Here is a 24,827-nt window from a genome sequence, read left to right on the forward strand (position 1 = left end):
TATTCATAAAGGGCATAAAAAGTAGGCAATATATCATTTGATTTGGCTTCCCACAGCCAATTAGAAGCTGCACTTTGGTTTCCGAACATTTTGGAGGTTGAAAGGACTTCCAGAATGGATTCCATTCGACTTCCAAGGTACAACTGTATTAAGAACCTAGGTTCTTTTTTTTATACATTAGGCATTATTTTTCCTTAACTACTTACTCTGGTTCAAGAGCTCCTGAACACCACCAAACTTCTTCTTGAAAATGGCAGCTATGCCAGCACTCATGTGACAATCCTCACTGATGCAGTGAGCAAGGGAATCTGTTCCAGGACACGTAAAAAGATCCCCTTTTATGTACATGATCTGAGGATCAAAAGAAAGAAAGAAAGAAAGAAAGAAAGAAAGAAAGAAAGAAAGAAAGAAAGAAGCATTCGAGTCAGAACACCAGGCAAAATTCAGTATCACAAAGAGTGCCACCATCTAAGTCACTGACACCTTCCTTTGATCCTGTGCATTTTTACTCCAAGTAAATCCCAACACAATAATTAAGGCTTGTTCTTATCAGTGCAAAATATTACAGTCTCAGAACTATGCACACTCACCTAGGAGTAAATCCCCCTTAAGGCAGTGGAACTTACTTCCAAGTAAACATGCACTGCGTTGTGCTGCCAGTATCCACATCAATGCATTCCTGTCCCATTTATAGTTAGGTATGTGCTAAAACTAAAGAATTCTGAAATCTGTTTGCAGCACAATCTTTTCCATATCTTGGAACTTTATGGTAAAGTGTTGATAAGAAATCTAATAACATCTACTATATTTACTCCGAAGTAACTCTCAATGAGTTCAGTATTATTTACTTATACTCACCTGAAGGCTTCATTGAAACAAATGGGAGTTGCTTACAAGAAACCTTGGTTAGAACTAGAATAACTGCTTAGGACTTTATCTTCATAATTAAGTTCTATTACTGTTGAGTTCTAAGTTATTTGTGAGCCATATAAATGTTACACATAAATACCGTGGAGATAGCTAATCAATTTATCCATCTCTTTCTATAGATTTAACTTACTTGGAGTATTCTCATATCATTTACCAGTTAATAGTACAGTACTTGGTATTTAAAGTTAGAACACATTCCAGTCATAAAATTGCAAACCTTCATTTTAATGGGGAGGGCATTCCCTGATTCATCTGAAACCCAGAAGTCTTTATACAGCTACACAATAAATGCAGTAGCCACTAATTAAGTTTTAACTATGTGATTTCATTTAGAAGCAGTACTACCTAACATAAAATCAGTACAAGAACTTCAAGACTAGCAATAGCCAGCCTTCCTCTGGCTGCCCGATGTCAGCAATATAGCCAATGTCAACAGTATGAAAGCTCTCCAAAACCACCACACAGTATTTCCTGCTGGGAGTCGCAGACAATTTCCAACTAATGACCTACTGCACACAGGGAGCTACAAGAATGACAAAGCTAAACTCACAACAAAAGAAGCATGAGCTTCTGTTCATACTAAGATGCATCTCTATCAGCCGGACCCTCATTATGTTTACACAGAAGCCACTCTGTTCTCAATGGGATTTGCTTCAAACTGCAGCCTCAATCTGCAGAAAATAACATGAATTGGACAGCTTTCTTTTGAGTCCCTGACAATCAGGGAGAATTAATTTCTTATAAGGGCCAAAATGGAAAACGCCCAAAGCACAGTTGGAAGCTAGGATCACACTGATTCAAAACTCAAATACCTATTCCAAGGAGTCTGAATCTTCTAAATTTACATTATAAAATGTGGATTATGAAAACCTGGCAGATATATTTGCAGCAAGGCCAAATGAAAAATTTCAGCCAAATGGCTGAAAACAAACATAGCTATCAGGCAGGTTTTTTGTTTTGCTTTGTTTTTTAAGAGGAGTGAGCTAGAGGGAAGCATAATGAGAATTAGTAGCATTTTTAATCTAACTTGCAAAAATGCCAGCCATTTTATACTTGGTGTTTTATTCTATTAAAGACATTTGGTGTAGGATCAACAAGGATAGAACAGGTGAACATGACTGACAGAGAACCATTTCCAAAATAGTAATCAATGGTCAGATTGTGAATAGTTGTGTGTGTCGATCTGAACTTATTCTATCATTTACTGTACTGTAACCTAAAGCTTACAAGAAAATGAATAGAATACTTTTGATCACCACCTATGAAAGACAACTGTAATGACTACGAGAGGATTTGTTCAACACATGGGGAAGTGCCTATTTATATTAGATTTAAGACTGCCAATTGAGTGAACAGTTTCCTGACGAGCCCATTAGGTGGCAGTCACTGTCAGGCAGGATCCAAAACGGTACGGCTCCAAAATTGCACCAGTGAACCGGAGAACCTTTTCTCGGCGCTTTCGAGGCAAAGCTGTGTTAAGGGAAACAACCGAGTCCAGTACTGTATTCATTATCAGGTGTAGCGTACCAAGCAAATTGTAAGTCTTGAGAATACATTTGCTTAATATACCATCAAAACCAAATACCTAAACTTTCGCCTCCTTACATCACAACTATAGGATTGCACATAATTACAATAAAGATACCCCGCTTTCCTGCTACGAGAACTAAAACAGCAGGCACCAACACCAGCAAAACAGAATTGCTGAATTATAACAAATGGAGGGAAAAAGACTCCACTACGCACTCGCTCTCCTTTTGCAGCCATAAGCATCGAGGGCTTTCCAGGATTTCTTCAGGTGTAAAGACTGGAAATAAATGGAAAATTCCTATGGGAAAAACGAACTGGAATGACAGGCAACAGCAGCCCCAAAACAATAAATACGAATCGAGGTACCGGAGACCCTGGGGGGGGGGTGTTATCAAATAAGGGCTCTCCCCCCGGCTTTACTTTAGGGGGCTTTTTTAAACACAGATAGCCTCCCAAGAGTTTCGGTATAATTATTCTGCCTACAGCCTTCTGAGGTAAATGCGAAATAAAAGCGGGAAGTGTCCCCCTGACCCGTTCCCACTACCTGCCCTAACGGATGCTGAGCTATTAGACGTCTCCACAACGGAAGACGCCTTCCCCTGTTTCAAAAGCGGTAGCTACTAACACCCTCCGGGGAAAAGCGGCGCTGTCCGCCACCGAGAACGTGCAAGGGCAAACGTGTAACGTCGCTCTCCAGCCTTGTTTTGGCCGGCGGAGGGGAGGCACTCCAGTTTCCTATAAACGCAAGATACAAAATGGCAGCTACCCACACGTATGCCTTTCTAGGCAGAAAACTCTATGGTGTCGCCTCAGAGCACAAATTACCATAGGAAACAGACACAGCAATTATCCTGCCCTGCACATGCGTAGAGAAGCTATCTAAAAGTAGAAGGCAACGAGGCGACTTAACGAGGGAGCGCACGACTGTTCCAACAGCGCGTGCGCGCAGAGTTTCAAACCAGCGCAAGCTTCGGCGGGAGGAGCTCTTCTTGCGGCGCCTGCGCGGAGGCCACCCTCGTCTTCTCTTTGTTGGGCGTCGGGGGTTGGGCGCCATTTTGCGCGGCGGCTGAGTGGAGGCGCTGATTGGGTTTCGGGGACCGGTGGCGGAGCCAATCAGAGCGGGACCCGAACCGGGGGAGCAAGGCACGGTGAGTGCGAGCAGCCAATATGGAGCCCCCGAGCGCCGGCCCAAGAGCCGGGATTGGCGGGGCCGAGTGGCCAGTCAGAAGGCCGCGCGCGGGCTAGGGCTGGGCGAGCGCTGGGGCAGCGAGTGGACGTGGCCCGTTGGGCGCCCGGATCGTGCGCTGAGGCGGGATGGGGTAGCCGGGAGGGTCACCCCAATGGGGAGAGGACGAGGAGGGATAGTCGGTGCCGTTCCGTCCTTGGCGCGGTGCTCCCGGAGCCGCCGGAGAAACCTCTGGGATGCCCTTTTGTGGCCCTCGCTGGGTTGGGGGTGAAGTTGCTGAGGAGGAAAGTGTGGGGAGCCCAGGGGAAGTCGCGTTATGGGGGGTGGCTTTCCTGGAAGGGGGAAAGCGGCCTCCGGTTCTCCCTCCAAGCTGACACGGCTGTGCCCAGTGCGGGACTCGTCACCCTGCGTGTGGCTGCCTACCACTGCCCAACGAGGTCAGTTTTGCTCGGACGCTGATCACGGGAACCAAAGGGCTCAGGGTCCCCTGTGAACCCTTCCTGCCTATTTCTGGGCCCAGCTCTGGCCTTTATCATAAAAAAGTACTCTTCGCTGAGACCCAGTACTGCAAGTGATACACAAAGGCAGGCATCTCTCCCTTATTTGTCATGCTAGATTTCAGTATCTGTTAATAGCATGTTTTCTCCTCTCATATTAGAAATTTGGCCTCATTTTTTGTGTGAATTTGATGAGGTGAGGTGGCTTTGTGATGTCCTTCCTACAGCAAAAAACTAAACTTCTGCATTAAACTTCATTTTAGCTGACATGTTTGCATTACAAAGGAGTGATCTGTCGTCTGCCTGAATTACATGTTTGCAGTTCAATTATTTTTCCATTGGGTTTTGTGATAATGATTTCATTATCCTATGAATGATGTAAGAATGAAATCTAGTAGAAATCAATGGAGTTTCCTATACCTATAGGGAACAAAATGCATTATATGATTTCGGGTTGAACTGTAAGTGATGGGAGCTATATGTATTCTCTGATATGTATATAATTTCAGAATTCTAGTTAAACTTGGAGAAGACTTCTTTTAAAAAGCTGCTCATGAGGAAAGCTATTAACCATAGCTGTAGGCAATTGATAGACATTGCCAACGTGATATTCAGGCAATGTTTTTCTTGCTTTTTTGCCATCTAGATGTAGTGCAGTAATGTTATCAAGTGTTTCTTGGTGGCCATGTTTATTGATCTTTGTGTTGATCTTAGAGAATGTAAGAATTGAAATTTAAAATGTAATCCACCCTAAATTGTGGCACTAGGTGGTTGCCAGGTACCCGATCTATCTTCATAAGGTGAGAAATCTGCAACATTATTCTGCGGGAAACAAAGAAAGAGGTGAAGACTTGGCAGTAATAGGAAGCGTCACATTCATCCAACATCTCAGCTGATGTTGGCATATATTTTGTATCAACTTAGTTATATGGTTTAATACAATATATGCGCTTTCTGAACCTGCCATCTTTTGGGGTCCTGCTCTCCAAATTTTGTCCAAATGAATGCATGTGCAGGGCACCCTTGCTCATCATCAGCTATTCTGGAGATCATCTGGATGAGGCAGAAGTGTCCCTCCAGGGAGCTTAGTTACCAGCGAGGGAGTACCTCAGTGCACCCACCCAAACAGTTGACAGGCCAAAGCTGCTGCTGGAAATAGTGGAAATACAAGCAGGGGCAGGGCTGAACTAACATAGGATTCATTGGATTAACTCAGTCTAGCAGGTGGCTCAACAACCTTCTCTCCCTTACCAGCATGAGCAGTAGGGTTGTGGATGCAGCAGAGGCTAGGCTGCTGCCTTAAGCCTGCTATGCAGGTGTTTGGATTGCTTCCTTAGCCAACTCCAAGATTAATCCTGAGGTGATGTGAACACTTCAGAAAAACTGAAGTGCCACCCAAATAATATTATCACACCTTTCTGATCCTGCTGTTGCTTGTTCACAGTTTACTTTGCAGCTTGGCTCTGCTGGAGGTTGCTCTAGTATCTGCTGTCAATTGGTGAGTGTGAGTTTAAGCTTAGAGTAAATTTATGTCTTCTTATCTCCAGCTTTCAGTTTCCAGTAGGTTAACAGCTGGGTTTGATTGCCTGCCTTTGACAGTGGGTTTCTGCTAGCCCTGCTTGGGTTCCAGACAGCAGTAATGCTGAGGGAGAAAGAAGTAGTAGGTAGATCAGCAAGTAGGTAGTCAGGGAAGAAGGTTCAGGAGACTCCATAGTTGGAGTTGCTTCCAGGTTACCATAGAAGCAGAAGCAGTAAGTCCATTCTGACATTAGTTGTGCAGTATGGAACCCCCTGAAAGGTGACTCTTTACCCACTGCTAATGTATCATCAGAAGACCCACAACACATAAGCAGAATATACAGTGGACTCCTTCCCAGATCAGTATTGCCCCAATTTTGGGAAGAGCTGCAGCATAGATTTCTGCTATGTAGTCTTGTGCTTGTGTTACCTGTAGGACAGAAAAGCCCTGCTGCTGGTGCAGCTTCCACAGTTGAGTAGCACTGGAACACGGCTAGGAGAGCATACATTCCATTCCCACCCCAATCCCTATTGCTTGAAACATCGCTTCTGGCAATCCTTGCTTCAAATTCTCTGTCGTATCATCTTGGGTGCAATTCTTGTTGAAAGCATTATAAATAATTGCAACAGGGCATTTTGGAGAGAAAATTACAGAGCTTGTTATAAACTTTATTACTTTGAACTACTTTAGAATGCAGTCTGTCACCTGGTGTGGTGGTGGCTGTATCTGAATTTTCAGATAGGAAATTGTTGGATAGGAGGTTGTTGGGTTAAGGCCATGGAAATAAGTTTTGTGTTTTAAACTGTAAATGTTGCTTAATACTGCAGTTTCTACACAGTGTACCATAAGATCAGAAAACTCAAATTGCCTACGGAAAACGTATTAACCAAACACCAGATGTTATATAGGGAGGGGTCCTGCCTGATCTCATCTGGGAGGAAGCACCACAGAATTGGTTACAGCTCCTGGTGGATAAGATGTGTATCTGAATCATTAGTGGGAAAGGCATTAACAGTGAATCTCTCAAAGACCTCCGTGACTGGTCAGGAATATAACATATTGGGGTTCTTAAGGTATCCTTGTTCCAAGTTGTAAAGAGCCTTGTAAATAAATAAAATTTGTTTGTTTGTTTGTTTAATTATGCCACACTTCATCAGAAGACCACAGGATAGTTTGCAACATACAACACAAATGTAGCATAATATCTGCAGAGCATAAACATCAAATTAATTATATAACTACAATCCTAATAATTAGAGATACACAGTACAGTCATACTTCGAGTTGAATGTGCTTCAGGTTGAGCGCCTTCGGGTTGCGCTCCGTGGCAACCTGGAAGTAACAGAGCACGTTACTTTCGGGTTTCACCGCATGCGCAAACGCTCAAAATGACGTCGCGCGCATGCACGGAAGCAGCAAAACACGACCCATGCCATCGCGTCTTGCGTTCCATTCGGGATGCAAACGGGGCTCCGGGACAGATTGCATTCGCATCCCGAGATACCACTGTAAATACAGATTATCTCAACAGCAGCATAAAAGAAGAACAGAGTGTCTAATATACAAAAACAGCACAAAAATATATAATGACAGGCTCTTGTAGTATGCAGATTATATGAAATGTCCAGACAACAACCTGGATATGCAGAATCCAAAATCTTTTATGCCAAAATCTTTTACAACCAAACTGTATAGAAAACAAAAATGAAACTTAACCATTTAAGAAAGATGACAGCTTGTCTTTCTGAAATGCCCTTTGATAGCCACATTCACTATTTGTATTGGCTGCACAAGAGTTACCTCAAATGTATCGTGCTAAAGTTTATTTAACACTGGGATTATTTGAAGGAAAGGAGGACTCTGCTCAGGTATCCTAACACATTTGTAGTTATCATAAGTGAATTCAGATCTTGATCATTGTTTGAAATCTTCTCTGCTTTTTAGGTTTCCAGTTGAAGACTGAATAGAGGATTGACACTACAAAAACAATGGAGCAGTACACAGCAAACAGCAATAGTTCAACAGAACAGATTGTGGTGCAGGCTGGACAAATTCAGCAACAGGTGTGGAAAATTACTTGGGATGGCTAACTCATGCATTTGGTTCTTAAATTCTGCTTTAGAGGCCAACAATAATAGATTCTTCATTGCTAATTATTACTTTATTCAGAGATATGTGTGTGTTTTCAAAAACTCCATACCTGTTTTAAATATTAAGTATATGCAGCGCAATAAATAATTGCAGGACGTTTTGTCTTTCAAACTTGTATTTTTCCAGATTGTTCCCACCCAGTACCCAAAGTGGTTCTAGTTTTCTCCAACAGTGTGTAAGCTGTTACTTTTATGAAATTTTATTATAGTCTATGGAAAAATGAATAGTTAGTGACTTATGCAGTCTTAAGTGACATCAGCATCACTCAATGAAATCTTTGTTGACTTTTATTTTTTTGTATTAGGTAGGTGTTTTGGTCATTTTTGTAAAGGTGTTATTTGTGTAGTGCTGTATTAAGATGTCCTTCAACCCAACTCTAAGCTTTAAAACACAATGTAGCAATATGTAGGTAAGGGAATAGGTGCTGTTTTAGTATGAAATGGAAAATATAATAGACTTTTACTTCCCTTTGTCTTACCTTGCTACCATTTTCTTATGTGTATGTGCTTTTTTCTGAGAAATCCTGACACCACAATGCTAAGGCTGCACTAATTTAGGCTCCATGCAGTGAGAAAGTATTCAGAATTATTCTTGAGAGTATAAAGACCTTCAGTGGGCTATTTATTGATTTTGTGCTCCTCATGAAACCTGCAGCTCATTATAAGGAACTTTGAAGAGCTTTTATATTTATCCTGGGGGCAGCAGCAGTACAGTGTTGTTCTTTTTTCAGCCTGTGTCTCGGTCCAAACACTGGAGGTGAACCAGATAGCTCCCCTTCACAGGACTCCTTGTCCTTCTCCCTGCAGTAAGGCTATTTCTTGTCTTGAACTCTTCCTTTCCTCCTGCAAAGTTTTAAGCTCTTCCTGTTCCTGTTCCCAGCAGCAGGGCGGTGTCACTGCTGTCCAGTTGCAGACTGAGGCCCAGGTGGCATCTGCCTCAGGCCAGCAAGTCCAGACCCTCCAGGTAGTGGTGTCCTATCTGTTGTGTTTATGTGAGCACTGCATGAATCACCCCATCACCTCATGTTTGATGCTGTGTTTGCACTGGGGCTTGAAATAGGAACAGAAAAATAGTGGCAGTTTACTTGCTCTGTAACCAGTTATGGCTTATGCTAACAGTAGAGAACATTAGAGTTAACATGGTTGGAACTGACCTTGCAGATAAAAATGCATGCAGCAAGTCCAGATCCATGAAACTTCTACTTCGCAAATACAAAGATGAGTAACCCTTTCTTATAGCCTTTCTTTGGGAAGGAAAATCTAGATGAAATTACCGTATTTTTCGCCCTATAGGACGCACTTTTCCCCCTCCAAAAATGAAGGGGAAATCTGTGTGCGTCCTGTGGGGCGAATGCAGGCTTTCGCTGAAGCGTGGAGAGCGAGAGGGGTCGGTGCGCACCGACCCCTCTCGCTCTCCAGGCTTCAGGAAGCTATCAGCAAGCCTGGGGAGCCCGCGGATAGCAGCCTGCTGCACGGAGCGCGGGGCGTGCCAAAGCAGAGCACCCCGCGCTTCGGGCAGATATCCACAGCCTAGGGAGCCCTGCGGGAGTTCCCACAAGGCTCCCTAGGCTGCGGATAGCAGCCTGCTGCCTGGAGCGCGGGACGTGCTGAAGCAGAGCGCCTCGCACTTCGGGCAGATATCCGCGGCTGGGAGGGGGGAATATTTTTCCCCCTTTATCCCCCCCCCAAAAAAACCCCTAGGTGCGTCCTATGGGCCAGTGCGTCCAATAGGACGAAAAATATGGTATGCATGTTGAGAGAGTGACAGATTCCCCTCACCCAGTCCGTTGTTTGAAGAAGACACACTTTTTTAAAGAAAATAAAAAAAAATCTTGCCTGACCAGTATAGATAATGGATTATTTCTGTTCTAATCAGAAAATCTGTAAACTAGATTTTTTTTAAAAAAATGAAACAAATGTCATCCATTGGAGGTATTATTTCAAACCCTGGTTTGTGCTCTGTGAAACTATTAATGTCATTGTGAACATCATCTCATTTGGTTAAATATGCCAGGATTGCTGTGGATGTTTTTATTTCTTTTCTTGAATGGTGTTGTTTGTTTCTAATTTGGCTTGAATTGACTTGGGGTGTTTTGTTTTTTTTGCTTGTTGGAGCATTTGAATTAGTATTCAGTAATTTATTATTCTGAGTGGTGAACTAATTAAAACGGCTTGTTTGCATTTGCTTGACTTCGCCTGGATTATATATTTTGTTCCTCTTCTGCTCTCCAATCTGTCATTCTAAGACTGCGGAAAACTTTATTGTAGAATTTGAGAAAGGTAGAGTTGACTTTTGTTGATTTCTACAGCAGATATATTTGTCAATACACATCTCACTTTAGCTTTCTTTCCTTCTGTTTTCGACTACTCTTTCATTTCCTAAATGAAATGTAACTCTACATGAACTAGTCCAAAGCCCATTCATTCATAAGAACATTTCTTGTGTCAGGATAATGGTCCATAAAACTCTGGCTTTTCCCTCACAGCACAAGCTAACAATTTAGGTTTCAAGGTAGCTCACATAGTAATCAAAGCTCCTAAAGGCAAATTAGAGTACTATATGTGTCATACTCCATTCTCATAATTTCAAGGGACTACTTGGAACTGTTTGCCTATTCACTACTGAGTTCATGTATTGCTGTTGGCATATACAACCTCAAACAACCTTGGACTCGGATGCCTAGCAGATCTCCTCCCCCTATACATACCCATGATCAGTTTGTTAAGAGTTTCCTGGTTATAACACAATCAGTGGAATGCCACCTTTTGACATCTAAAAGGCTGGCCTTCAGGTTGAGACATTTTCCCACCTGCAGTCCATGAGCTGGAAAGTAGTTATATTTAAATACTTATTGAAAACCACTTTTATGCAGGCTTCCCCTGGATTCTAAAGTTTACTGCCCTGTCCTGTTGATAGGTGTATTAAGCGATCTAGTTATTTATTTTTATGGTAAGTAGTAATATTTTGCTCTGGATATTTTATTTAAACCTCTTGGGGTTCATTTATATTAAATGATATAAAATATTTCTTAGAAATCATATATCTAGTTTATTAACTTATTTACTATGTGAGTTGCCTGGAGACCTCAGTGATTAGGTAGTGTTTGTCTCTCCCCTGAGCTTCGGTTGCTTCATGTTGCAAACTGCTACATAAGATGGGCAGAGGTGAAAACACTCTTGGTCTTCCTCTTTTTCCAACATGGCTGAGGGCAGAGCTACATGTTACAGACCATGTGGAGCTACTGCCAAAAACAGTGAAGTGAGATCTGGCCTGTGAAAGCTAATGTCAGCTTTCATAAATGTGGTGCCTTCAAGTTGTTTTCATCTACAACTCGCATCATTGGGCTGGTGGGAGTTGTAGTCTACAGCATCCGTTGAACACTAGGTTGACAAAGGCTGCCTTGTGCTACATTTGATGTGCTGAGGGATATATTGTTTAATGAGTTAGTGAGATATGCAAACTTGAGTTCCTTGCAGAGTTTCAGGTCTCTGGCTATATAGGCCATTTGCTTTATCTTTTATCAGCACAGGCATTGGTGGTGAATTATTTCTTTCTCTTAGATTTGATGTAATTGTGCATTTAAGAAATTCCCTGAACCAAACATTTTAAAGTCATCAGTGCTGGAAGTTGGAGCCTGAGGTGATGCATGAACAAAACTTCATTACTGCTGTATTTGGGGCCTTCTGCACAATGCTTGAACGGTAGATCATAATGCAAGAGGCTTATTGGACTTTTATTTCATTGTGGTTCTCCCTTTTGTCCATTTCTTTAGGTCCAGGGCCAGCCGCTGATGGTACAAGTGAGTGGAGGCCAGCTGATCACATCAACTGGTCAGCCAATCATGGTACAGGCTGTACCTGGGAGTCAAGGTCAGACCATTATGCAAGTTCCAGTTTCAGGATCACAAGGACTTCAGCAGGTCAGTATGCCCAAATCTATGAGCTGTAATAAAAGCCAGCAGTGGCTTGCTGGATACCACAAGGAAGCTCACTAAGCGCATTAACAAAGGCAGCCATCACTTGCTGTTTGACCTCATCATCTGGTGATCAGATATATGATGCTGCTGCTCACACAGGCCTATTCTTCATTGTCTTAGCTAGCAGCTATTGGTATTCTTGATGTATTAGTTTAATTCCTTTTAAGAACCATCTGTGCTGCTGGGGGCAAATACAGTATAGGAATTATGTGTCGTGTGAAGAAATACTTCCTACAAAAATATGATATATAATAGAAATTACAGGAAATTGGCTTTAGAAGAGACCTTCACTTCTTAACATAATTTTAGCTGTGTTTCATACAGTAGTATTTGTGTAAAGTCACAGCAATTTTTACCAGGTTTTGCATTGTGAACATTGCTCCTGAATTGCACCTCTTCATAGTAACATCTCCAATGTGCCTTGCTTTGCAGAAATTAATGGATTTCATAAATTTTAGTTTCTTGCCATATAGAGGTGCATTCAGAAGAAATATTTGTCTTGCTGTGCTGAAATGATGGGAAGGGCCTTTACTGGTAGAAGCTTCCTATGTTAAAAATGAATGTGAAAACTGAATTATAGAGAAGAAAAACTTTTCAAGTATACGTAAAAGATTTTCCACCTGCCTGGAAACTAAATAACCCAGTTTATGGTCTAACAGCAAAGACAGCAATAGCTTAAGAAAGTATTAGTAGAGAGAACCGCTGCCACTTGCCCTTGTAGTGTTTCACTCCTGGGAGAATGAAAAGTTTTTTGTTTTGTTTTTTAGGCCTTCCTCTGATCCAGCTGTAGATTTTCTCTGTGTTGTTCCCACCACTAGGGTCCCAGTTTTTCAGTTCTATATTAAAGGAAGACAAAGAAGTTGCCACTTTTCTTTCAAGCTGGTTGCTTTATCTACAATACTGTCTTGTATCATATGCATGGTCGTGTTTGCTTAGGACTGAAAGGGAGAGATTTTGTTGCTGAAATGTGATAACTGGCTCCTAGGATTTTAAAGTATTGTTCTAGCCCTGCTATTTAATAGTCCCATTGTTACAGTCCTGATGGGATATAGTAAGTGGCACAGACGAATCTCCCATCTTTGCTTTATCATTGAGCGGAAGTAATTTCTGCCTCCATTTTAAAGGTATTAGTACCGGATTTGGTTTTACATGTTTTGATTGTCTTAGCCTAATATATACTGTCAATGTTAAGTTTAGCTTTATTAGATTTATCTGATTATTCTCTCCTGCTGATTCTTCCTTTCACAGATTCAGTTGGTCCAGCCTGGTCAGATTCAGATTCAGGGTGGTCAAGCAGTGCAAGTTCAGGGTCAGCAGGGCCAGACTCAGCAAATCATCATCCAGCAGCCACAGACAGCAGTTACTGCTGGCCAGACACAGGTAACATAAAAGAGGAAGATTGCAGGGGGCACTGAGGGAAATGAAACGAACAAAAATGTTGATCTTGGCACATCTGAATTGCAATGTGAAGTTAGGAAGTCCCAAGGCATTGTAGTTTTGCATTGCTTAGTGTTTCATCTCATGGGATGTTTTTAATTTGCAGACACAGCCACAAATTGCAGTTCAGGGACAACAAGTAGCCCAGACGGCAGAGGGACAGACAATTGTCTATCAACCCGTTAATGCTGATGGAACAATTCTTCAACAAGGTAGGAATTCTACATGCCACAGTATACTATTTCACTATCTTTTTTAAAAAAAATTGACGGTTACCAGAGCAAGATACATACTGTTTGCTTTTTTAATAGCCTTTAGGCACCAAAGTGATGCCATTAAAATTGATGAACGTTTTTAACCCTGTTTTGTAAGGATCATTGTACCAAGAACCTAAAATTCTATGTTCATAGTTACAACATTTGTATACTCAGGAAGGAGTGTGCAATTATGAAAGAGTGGGATGTTTACCCCATGGTGTCTGTTGTGTGGTTTCTGAAGTGAAACTCAAAAGTCCCAGTCTCCTGAAATACCAAAATAGGTTTTTTCCCCCTGAATGCATTTTAAATAAAAGGACACATTCTACTCATGTAAAAACATGCTGATTCCTGGACCGTCCGCAAGCCAGATTGAGAAGGTGATTGGGCCGCATCCGGGCCTTAGGTTGCCTACTCCTGGGCTAGGGCTTGCCGATCAGAAGGTTCGAATACCCGGCACAGGGTGAGCTCCCATTGCCCGGTCCCAGTTCCTGCCAACTTAGCAGTTTGAAAGTACGTCCCAAAGTGCAAGTAGTACCGCTCCCACGGGAAGGTAAACAGCGTTTCCATGCGCTGCTCTGGTTTCGCCAGAAGCGGCTTAGTCATGCTGGCCACATGACCCGGACAAACTGTCTGCGGACAAATGCTGGCTCCCTCGGCCTGTAAAGCGAGAGGAGTGCCGCAACCCCAGAGTCGTCTGCGATTGGACTTAACTGTCAGGGGTCCTTTACCTTTTAGATAAGTCCCATTTCTCAGTTATGGCTGATAGTCCTTCAGATGCCTATCCTTCATGAATGAACATGCAATTCCCTTTTAAAGCCATCCAATCTAGACGCTGCTGCCTCTTGCAGTGATGGTGTTAGTTCAGTTATTTACCAAGGGGAAGTTAAAATCTTCATACTCCGTCTCTTGCATTCTTATCTGGGGGTGGGAAGGCAGAAGTCTTTATTTTTGTGTTGTTTGAGGAGCACATGGATGTGGATTAATCTATTAATATATCTGGGGGGAAAATCTCATTTTTTTCAAATCCACAGGCAAATTTCAGGGCAGAGTGAATAAAATCCGAAGTGGGACTAATTATGTTCCCTTCATCTTTGTGTTTGTGTATGTTTTTGTTTTTGTTCCTTAAAGTTACAGTCCCTGTTACAGGCATGATCACCATCCCAGCAGCCAGTTTGGCTGGAGCACAAATAGTTCAGACTGGCGCCAACACCAACACAACCAGCAGTGGACAAGGAACTGTAACTGTGACGCTGCCTGTTGCTGGAAATGTGGTTAATTCAGGTGGAATGGTCATGGTGCGTATTGCCTTTTTCTAATTACCCCATTTCTTTGCTGAATCTAATGCACTGAATCTGTAGAATAAATGATTTATTCCACTTGGCAGCCTTTTGCTTTGCTCATAATGGGAGCAGGGGTTTATAGATTTTAGGAAGTTATATTTGATCTTTGGCTTTCTGTAAGGTATATTCAGGACTACATTGAATTGAATATGGTGTGGAGAGATGTATTCATTTTAACTAATCTCTTCCCTTCCCTTGATGCAGATGGTACCTGGTGCTGGATCAGTGCCAGCCATCCAGAGAATACCTTTGCCTGGAGCTGAGATGCTTGAAGAGGAGCCGTTGTATGTGAATGCGAAACAGTACCATAGGATTTTGAAGAGGAGGCAAGCAAGAGCTAAGCTGGAAGCCGAAGGGAAAATTCCAAAAGAGAGGAGGGTAAGGCTATGATCTAACGTTCATGAGAAGCAGAGAAACAGTAACATTTGTGTGTCCTTAAAATTGCCTATGTTCCTATTATAGAAATTCCTCTCATTTTCCTCTGCTTAGTTACAGTAGACTTCAAATATTTTAACCATACTGGGTTCAAAGAACATGCTTTCTGGACTTGGCCACCAGAAGCTTTCTTCCTTATATCACTGAAGCAGAATTAGTCCTGGGTTCATTTAGACATAGTATAAATTATTGATTTGGAAAATGTTGGTTGGCAGCTCACTGTTTAAAGGGCTATTCTCCTAAAAATTAAGGAGAACTACATCTAGTCAATGTGGAGAACAACTTTACACTTGCTGCAGCTGATGGTTCCCTGATAGCCCCATCAACTTGAGGCATGGGGACATGGCACAGGCTGCCACAGCCATGACTATTTTAAAACTGAGATATATTATTTTATTTATATTTACCATAATTTCAATTAGATTGAAAGTTTTAATACATGTTCTTAGAAGTTTGAGCAGGGGACTGGAGTGTTCTTTCCCCTCTTGGTTTCATTTGGAGGCAAAGAATAGGCGGGGGGTGTTTGCTCTTTGACCTCAAGTCATCAAATCTTTGTTGTGGCAAAGTCCAGCTGAAACTAACAGAACAGGTTAGCTACAACTAAAGTTCCATTGCTTTCAACGAGCTGGAGTGGGGCTTTTGTGTCTCGCTGCATTTCCATGTTGTAGATTTGGAAGAGTTCTTTTGCATTTTGCGCCTGCTTTCTGCTTGTAGTACAGAGTGGATGATCTAGTCACACACTTGTATATGGGATCACTTACATCCTTACAACTTTGTGATTTTCTGTGCAGAAATACCTGCATGAGTCCCGACACCGTCATGCCATGGCAAGGAAGCGGGGGGAAGGTGGACGGTTTTTTTCACCGAAAGAAAAGGATAGCCCCCACATGCAGGTGAGCAAAACTTTCCTCTTTGTTTTAATCAGAGTTTGCATACATATGCTTCCAATTTATTTGCAGCCAGTTCCAAGAAAACCTCTGTGCAACATCTCTAATAACTTTGCTAAGATTGCAGACCTAGTTTCAAAGTACTTGTGATTCTTCCTGGTTCCCACTGAGGCTTTCAGAGAGATCTCCCAACCCTGTTAAGTTACAAGTAACTTTGGGTGGTATTCAATGCTGTCCATGCAAAAGCAGAACAGACTTCTGTTCCTGCAGTAAGCAGGGCTTCGCTACTCTCTCATCCCCTCTGCACACCTTCACAGTCTGCTCTGGAGATCTGTGGGACCATCAAACAGATTTTGTAAGGAGAAGAGAGGGTGGTGAAGGCCTGCTGAACAAGTGGAAATCAGTTCATGCAGTGTTGGATTTTGCCCTCTGTGGAGATGTGATCCACTTTAGAAAATACTCCTCTTATGGTAAAGACTAGAATTGATCTGGGATGGTTCAGCATTTCAAGTTTTGGGGGCTATACTTTCTGGGACATATAGCTGTGGGCACTGGTACAATACCACTTAATAATCTGGCACACACAAAATACTCTTAATTTCTAATATACTCTTTTAAAAAATAACATAATAATGCTCTTGTACAATACTAGTTGCATCATTATACAGACAAGCTTGTGACCAACAAAACATTGGTTTGAAGCTGTCGCTGATAAGATTCAACCCCAGTTTTAAAAATGACAAGCTAATCTGGTTTGTTTTATAGAATTGCTTTTACTTTTCACGGTAGGTGGGGAAGCAGTCTGACTGCTGCTTATTAGCTACATGGGCTGCATCATGGTTGATCTGAAATATTCTGATTCCTTTTGCTCCGGATAGGCCAAAATCTATTAGGAGCTGTATGACTGACATGTTTCAAAATGTAAACTGTAGCACAAAACTCTTACTAGGTACTTCTTCTTTCAGAGAGACTCCTTTGGTAGTTCTGACACCCTCAGAAATGCAGAGAATGATGATTCGAGGGAGAGCTTTTAACCTAACCTGTGCTGCGTTTGTCTAGAACTGTTTTACTTATTTGAATTGTATGATTAAACCTACCTTCAGTCCTTATGGTGAAGAGCGGGTAAAAAATAATACAAACAAACCCACACTTTCCTCCACATCTAGTTCAGTGCTATAGCCACAGCACTAAACAGTTGGGTGTCTACCTTAAAGGGCAGGCTGTTGTTTTTTGTATTTAAATGCTATTATGAAGAGGCTGCAGGTTACAAAACTGTTCTTTCCCCCCTCCTCATCTGTATAGGATCCTAGCCAGGCAAACGAAGAAGCAATGACACAGATGATTAGAGTATCCTAACAGCCAGCTAAAGAACAGAGCGTCTGGACTAATATCTTGTGTCTCTGGAACTGTTCCCTATCCTACCTATCAAACTTCTGAATGGGAAAATTTGCCATATGCACAGCCTGTTCTCGTTTTAAGAACAAATGCCACACTCTCAGTGAGTGGTTTGTCTTAGACTTTTAACTGCAGTGGACTCAGCACATGGAAACACCTATGAACCCACCCAGTTCAGACCAGGGAGTTGAAAAGTCAGACTCAACAGAGCTTTAACATCCTTGACAATAAGTGTGGCACAGCTTGAAACTGCCACTGCCTCAGCAATAACTAGCAGGTTGAAATAGGGCTAGTTACACCATTTGGAAGCCAAGGCTCTTGAACCACACAGGAATGCTAATATTTGAAGCAGCCAGAGCTCAATGTAGCCGCCTTGGTCCCCGCTGCTCCCCACAACCTCAGATTTTATATTTTCTGGTAATGCATCTTTCCACTGCAGAAGCATCTTCTGTAATAGAACTCTTGACACGACACAGAAAGTTTTTCTCAGCGTACTGTCCTACATAAACTGTCTCCAACTATTTGTGACGGAATTAATCCATTATCACAAAGTATTGGGAAGTTAGAAGACTTGGGGTAATGCATGCATGTTCCAATGGATAGCAGAGAAATTGTATAGTGGCCCAGGGGACAGTCATGGGTCGTTGGGGGAAGGGGGTGGGGATAGATCTTGGTGTCAGAGCTAGTAATGTGTGTCGGTTAAAGTTCACTGACATGCTGTTCCTGCAGGCTGAGAAATGCACATCTTCTGAAATGCACATACTGCCGCTGTCTTTGGTGCAGTTGTTTCTCCAATATCAGAGCATTAGATACGGTGTTGTGAGCATTAGTCAGGATGTGACACATACTTTGCCCTAACCAAACCCTATGTTGTTAACATCCTCCTGTAGCTCAGATTGCATTGTCCATGAGAATTAACGTGAACAGTCCTCTCAAGCTTTTTATTTAATCATCTCTGTAAAATGGCACTTAATTCTGTAACCTTCGTTTTCTGTTCTGAGGGACTTTTTCCTCATTTTGATTGTTTATCATTATGTTTATCATTATTGGATTGTTAATCATTACGAGAAGTGACAAAAAAAGAAATGGAGTTTCTTTCTGCCAAGCATCACTTGCTACCTTTTCCACTTCTCCCAAGATTTTCTTTCTTCCCTTATTGCTACTTGCTTGGGCAATGTCATGAGGTCCAGCTAGCACTATGTTATGTTCTTTTATATTCACAGGCTTATGTTTAAGCCTGCATTGCTTACCGAGATTGAGAGTGAAGGAGGATTGGAGGAGGCTCGTCTCTGAAAGATGGGAGACGAACTACAGTAGCAAGACTGAGGGGCTGCATAAAAAAGAAGGTGCCTGGAAGTTGACTGTTAAGTTTTTAAGAGGGATCTCATGGCATCAGAACAGGTGTCATGAGGTGGCCCTCCCTAGTTAAAAAAAGTAGAACTCATTCGTCACTTGATTTGAAATAGCTTGTATATGGGCACCTTCACAAGGCCCCCTTTTCATGACATAAAAAGATAATAATTCAGGAGAGTGGATTTGAGAGAAAATAATTGGTACTAGTATATCAGCAGAGATTGCTTATCCAGTGGACTAGAACAGTGCAGCTTTCAGATTGGCTAACTTAATTCCAACCAATGAAATGTTAAGACAACCAATACGCAAGTGTGATGTCAAACTCTAGAATGCGTTTGGAGAAAACAATGTAAAGTGGGATGTGGAGCAGAGTTTAAGCTATTTATCACCATGCTGTACATGGTGTTCCAGTGCTCTAACATAAGTTATTGTAAGCAAAGGTGTGCACTTTTTTTGTATCAACTGCACTTATCCTTTTAAGCCTTTGTGCAGGTTGCATGTTTCTAAACCTTTTTGTTTTTAATCCCCACTAGCCTTTCTGTTTGCTTCTTTGCATTTGCCAGCATCCTGGGTGCCTTTGATTACCATTGTAGGTTTCTTCAGCAGGCTATTTCCATGTCATCTAGTGTTTCTTTTCACTGGTTTTACAATAAAATATCCAGTCTTAGTGAAGGAACAGTGAATACTTTTTTTTAATACTGTTTTTCAGTTGTAAATATCTAAACCATTGGTACGTTCTGAGATACTGATAGACATGGTGAGGAGGAAATACTGTATAGTCTAAATTAAAGATGTTTCTCCATGTGTTTCCCTTTTCAGTTATCAGTTTTATCACTGCAGACTGGGATGGTAAGGGAATCAAGGTTCTCCTAATTCTTTGTGTTGTAAAATCATAATATGACATTTGCATCTTTAAAAAGACCAAGCCATCGCTACCTTTTTCAACCTAAAAACAAAAACAAAAAACGCTCTTTGATACCTATATGTAGATGGTGCAGACACCTTTTTAATTTTTGGTCTATAGTTAGGTTTTTCTGTAATGGTGTAAAATGTCCTGATAGGATCTATTATACCAATGTCTTAGACTTAATGTGTGTAGGTCAAACTTATTTCAAAATATTTGTTAATATTAGGAGTCTCAAACTGCAACATGTTGCATAATGTTCTGTTCCTGGATAAAAAACTAAAAGCAGAAGTAATGCCAAGTGCAAGCTCTTAATTGGAAATTAAAAATCAGGCTATGAAATATTTAATTGGGGATAGACTTAAGGGATAAAGCTGGAGTGGGTTTGAAGAAAATGTAAATTCTTCTATTGACCTATAAAACACTGGAACATTGAGCCCATTTAAAGCGGTTTGATACTTAAGGGTTGGCGTAGAAACCTCCAAGGCTAAACCTCTACAAATATTTTGCATGTAAAAAAAAAAATCAGTTTCTTGGGTTGTGAATGGGGATTGGAGTATTGATATTTGTGAAACCGTAAGGCAAAGTTTGTACATAGTTCAAAAGTTTATAATTTTTTATGCTGCATTTTGAAGTGTATTTTGTCTTTAATAGATACAACTGTAAGTACTGTGTACACTATTCAGCCAATAAAATGTTTATAAAATATGTTGTTGACTTCGAGTCTGATTACTATTTATCATTATTTGTAATCACTTATAGTATAATCACTCATGCATCATTTGGAACTGCACTCCTGCTTAGCAATTGAGAAGAAATAAATAACTAAATACCAGAGCCAGCGGGTGGGGTATCATTCCTCCTGAGAAGGTGAAATGCTTGCCCTGATGATGAAACAATTGCCTTAGCATGATGAATTCCTCCTGCAATCTAGGAGTATAGTAAGAATTTGGACATGCATTGTTTTTAATATGCTATAGTTTGCATTGAGCATAAGACTTTGACTGCAGCTAATAGATTCCAGCGAAGGTATAGGAGCAGCTGGATTGCATTGTGGGCGTGCACCATCTGATTGCTGCCCCATTTTTTTCAAAATAGTGTGCTGGGAAACTGAAGTTTGTTTCCACATGAGCAAGGGGATTTGGGGTGTAGAGAGAGGAAGCATTCAAATTTTAAAGCCCACACCTGTAGCCTGGAGTGGGACAATTCAGAAAGAGCTGCATCACATCAGTCACAGACATGAGGTGTCAGCTTGAGGCACAAGTTGAATCAGGGTGACAAATTCCTGCTGCTCTTGTTTTATTTTCTGACCCATCAGTAGCTACTCTGATACCTATCCTTCCAAGTTTATAACACACAAATATATTAAAGCCTAGCATTGATGGATAGGATATATAAAACAGGTATGGATAACTAATACAAGAGCCTAGTAGATGAATTTGTCATCTAATCGTGTACTTAAACCACTGTGAAGTATAACAACTTAGGGTCTGATATATGGGTGTAAATCCATTTTATAAAATATCGCTGCATGACCTCTCGTTCATGGGGTTTGCAATTTCACAAACTATAATGGAATATAGATTATGTAATAAAAAAGGTTTACAAGAGACATTTTTGGAATTCGGAGTTTGAAAGATTGTGTCCAAGAGCTTGCCTCTCTTGCAGCTTGGTGCCACACAAACTTTGTGGCTTTGCTCTGTTGGACTTCTATTTCCTTATCTCCCCCCCCCCCCCGTTAACTGTTCCTGAGGGAATAATTGGCAGAAGAAATAAATGTCTGAGAAGTCATGATTACATCAGTTAAAATGAAAATGCAACGTAGTATCTTTTAATTGGATCAACTTATGTTTCTGAAGAGTCCACACACATTTCTGTATTATAGTGTGTGTAGCTGTGTACAATGCCTCTAAGCTGTGGAAACAGGTCATCCGTTTTAAGGAAAACAGGTCATCTGTTTTAAGGAAAATGTGATGTGCAAGTTGGCACATGCAGAAGAATTCAATGTTGACAAGGTTTACCCCTCTGGTTTCCTGTGTGTTCCCCATTGTCATGTGGACAGAAGGTTTCACTACTTAGCAGCAGCTTCAGGTGCTTTGCTGCATAATATTAGTAAATAATAGTACTTCTATAGCACCAAGTGCAGTTTGGTATAGTGTTTGTACAACACTGATTATGAAAGTGTATAAAGCAATGTATTTTTTTATTTGCTGTTAACTCTACTTCATTGTTGAGCAAGCTAGTGTAGTCCACTGAATAGTGAGCCAATCTTGGGACTCTGGAGTTTTTGCTCATTAGCTCTCATAAGTCCTTGCCTTTCAGATTCCCATGTGTAAAACGGGAATGTTGCGACAACAAAATTCCCTTATTTTTGAATGGTGAATCAGCTTGCATGCCTAAAATGTGTTATTCACAAACTCAACAAATCCTTTGTTTCATGCTTCCTGTTCGTTTTATAGTGCCATCTATTTTGAAAAACAAAGTCCATATCCTCATTAGGTATCAGTGCAACAATCTTCTTTCTGCTGCAACAGAGCAAGGCTGTATTTAATTCAGATAAGAATCACTAGAATTCAAATGCAAAATGAGCTTTCATCCCTAAACCCAGCCCTGCACTTTTCAAATCCATCCAGATTCTGGTTCCCTTTTAAGTTTCATTCCCACATTCTCCTCCACCCTCTATTTAACATACCATGCAATTCTGCTTAATAGGTATACAGAGATCCTGCTGCAGCATGTGAGGTTCAGTGGTCTGAGGTATTAATCCCAAAACAAACATTAGAAGAATAGTAGCACTGGATCTGTGGCATCTTCCTAAAGTCATACACAGGGCAGTAACATCATAAGAAATCAGCAGCTCTTTCTGGGCTCCCTTCTTCCCCAGCAATAATAATAACTTATTATTTCTACACTGCCCATCTGACTAGGTTGCCCCAACCACTGTGTCACATTTCATTTATTTTGCACTGGACACAAGCCACTAATGTAACTAACAAGGGTACAGTCACCACCACATAACCAGCGTGGTGTAGTTAGCCTTATCAGGATCCTACTGCTCCCTAGAACTTCACATAGACTTTGGTTCCGTCCTCCCCTCCGCCCAGTGTGGCTTGCACTGTAGTTTGGGGTGCCACTCCCTTCACCTGAATAAATCAAAGAGAGAAGCAAGATTACATGCGTGAAAGTAATGTACATTCAGATCAGTTCCTTTGGGGTGTATGTTCAGGACCCAGCTGGGCAGAATGAGCAGGAAAGCCACCCAAAGGCAACCCAAGGGAGGGTGCCTTACCAGAATTTGAATAAAATGAAGCAACATACACTACCATCCAAGAGGAGGAGGCGCTGCATGACCAATTGGTCCAGAGTCCAAAATTAACTAATGCCATCACTGCTTCAGATGAGCCTCTGCATCCACACTGCAGAGCTCATCTAGACCTTACTGAACTGGCTGCATGCATCTTTCAATGCAGCCATGAATGTGCATTCTCATCCAGGGCCACTAATTGTTTTGCAGGAATAGAAGCATGCAACCTAAGCCAGATCAGAGTTCAGTATAGTTATTATCAGCAACTGAAATGAAAACGACCTAGTTTGGAAATTAAATATTTGATAGTGATAAGGGAAAAGCAGTTTTCTTTGTCTCGTTCTTTCTTTCAAAAAGAAAGCTCTTCACAGAAAAAGATTTGCAAGCAAAAGGCTCAGAGTTTGCTATTAAGACTGACTTGATTCTTCCTACCATAGCACAGTAATGGAAGGATGGTGTTCTACATTTGTGCAGCTGGGAGGAAAGTTGTGCTTATGCTAAAAGAGTACCTTTATTTTATCTCTTGGACTCCACTTCCCATTTGTAAAAAAGCAAACAAAATTAGAATAGCAATGTCAAAGCTAAAGAAGAAAACAATTTGTGAAATAATACCGTATTTTTCGCCCTATAGGACGCACTTTTTCCCCTCCAAAAATAATAATAATAATAATAATAATTTATTATTTATACCCCGCCCATCTGGCTGGGCCTCCCCAGCCACTCTGGGCGGCTTCCATAAAAACCAAAAATACAGTAAAATGTCATATGTTAAAAACTTCCCTGAACAGGGCTGCCTTAAGATGTCTCCTGAATGTCAGGTAGTTGTTTATCGCTTTGACATCTGCTGGAAGGGCGTTCCACAGGGCGGGCGCCACTACCGAGAAGGCCCTCTGCCTGGTTCCCTGTAGCTTTGCTTCTCGCAGTGAGGGAACCGCCAGAAGGCCCTCGGCGCTGGACCTCAGTGTCCGGGCAGACTGATGGGGGTGGAGACGCTCCTTCAGGTATACTGGACCGAGGCCGTTTAGGGCTTTAAAGGTCAGCACCAACACTTTGAATTGTGCTCGGAAACGTACTGGGAGCCAATGCAGGTCTTTCAAGACCGGTGTTATATGGTCTCGGCGGCCGCTCCCAGTCACCAGTCTAGCTGCCGCATTCTGGATTAGTTGTAGTTTCCGCGTCACCTTCAAAGGTAGCCCCACGTAGAGCGCATTGCAGTAGTCCAAGCGGGGAATGAAGGGGAAATGTGTGTGCGTCCTATGGGGCGAATGCAGGCTTTCGCTGAAGCCTGGTGAGAGCGAGAGGGGTCGGTGCGCACCGACCCCTCTCGCTCTTCAGGCTTCGCGGACCTCTCCGCAAGCAGCGGGAGCGCTCCCACTACTTGCGGAGAGTTGCCGGCATGCCGAAGCCTGCGCGCGCTGAGATCAGCACGTCCAGGCTTCGCGGACCTCTCCGCAAGCAGCGGGAGCGCTCCCGCTGCTTGCAGAGAGTTGCCGGCATGCCGAAGCCTGCGCACGCTGAGATCAGCGCGTCCAGGCTTCGCGGACCTCTCCGCAAGCAGCGGGAGCCAGCGCTGGGCTCCCATGGCTTGCAGAGAGCTGCCTGTTTGGGGGCTGGGGTCGGAGGAAGCCTGGGGGGGAAATAATTTCCCCCCCTTTATTTCCCCCCCAAAAAACTAGGTGCGCCTTATGGGACGGTGCGTCCTATATGGCGAAAAATACGGTATATT

At 42.1% G+C, this 24,827-nt stretch overlaps 2 protein-coding genes across 18 annotated transcripts in view; one reads left to right on the forward strand and one right to left on the reverse strand.

The window, feature by feature from the left end:
* The window catches only part of OARD1 (O-acyl-ADP-ribose deacylase 1), a gene marked incomplete at its 5' end in the record, with an annotated part of 33,913 nt that extends 30,399 nt beyond the window's left edge, over positions 1 to 3,514 (reverse strand). For 2 of the 9 annotated variants that reach the window (XM_081195918.1, XM_081195914.1), the window contains 2 exons: positions 207 to 351; positions 2,677 to 3,220. In XM_081195918.1, coding sequence (XP_081052044.1) covers positions 207 to 351; positions 2,677 to 2,703 — 172 coding nt within the window. The other 7 variants (XM_081195913.1, XM_081195912.1, XM_081195911.1 and 4 more) reach the window with 7 other exon arrangements.
* NFYA (nuclear transcription factor Y subunit alpha) lies at positions 3,489 to 20,505 on the forward strand. Of its 9 annotated transcripts, none has more exons than XM_081195868.1 (10): positions 3,489 to 3,608; positions 7,607 to 7,725; positions 8,693 to 8,779; positions 11,586 to 11,732; positions 13,038 to 13,169; positions 13,333 to 13,438; positions 14,612 to 14,778; positions 15,028 to 15,201; positions 16,050 to 16,151; positions 17,448 to 20,505. In XM_081195868.1, exons 2-10 carry the CDS (start codon positions 7,651 to 7,653, stop codon positions 17,499 to 17,501), a joined length of 1,044 nt encoding a protein of 347 aa, XP_081051994.1. In that variant the 5' UTR covers positions 3,489 to 3,608; positions 7,607 to 7,650; the 3' UTR covers positions 17,502 to 20,505. The 9 variants fall into 9 exon arrangements, with proteins under 9 accessions (XP_081051994.1, XP_081052001.1, XP_081052000.1 ...); XM_081195875.1 differs by having other exon boundaries at positions 18,764 to 20,505; XM_081195874.1 differs by having other exon boundaries at positions 14,630 to 14,778.
* The last annotated feature ends 4,322 nt before the right edge of the window (positions 20,506 to 24,827 follow it).

This window comes from Podarcis bocagei, assembly GCF_964188305.1.
Source record: "Podarcis bocagei genome assembly, chromosome: 5".
In the NCBI taxonomy this organism is placed as follows: domain Eukaryota; kingdom Metazoa; phylum Chordata; class Lepidosauria; order Squamata; family Lacertidae; genus Podarcis; species Podarcis bocagei.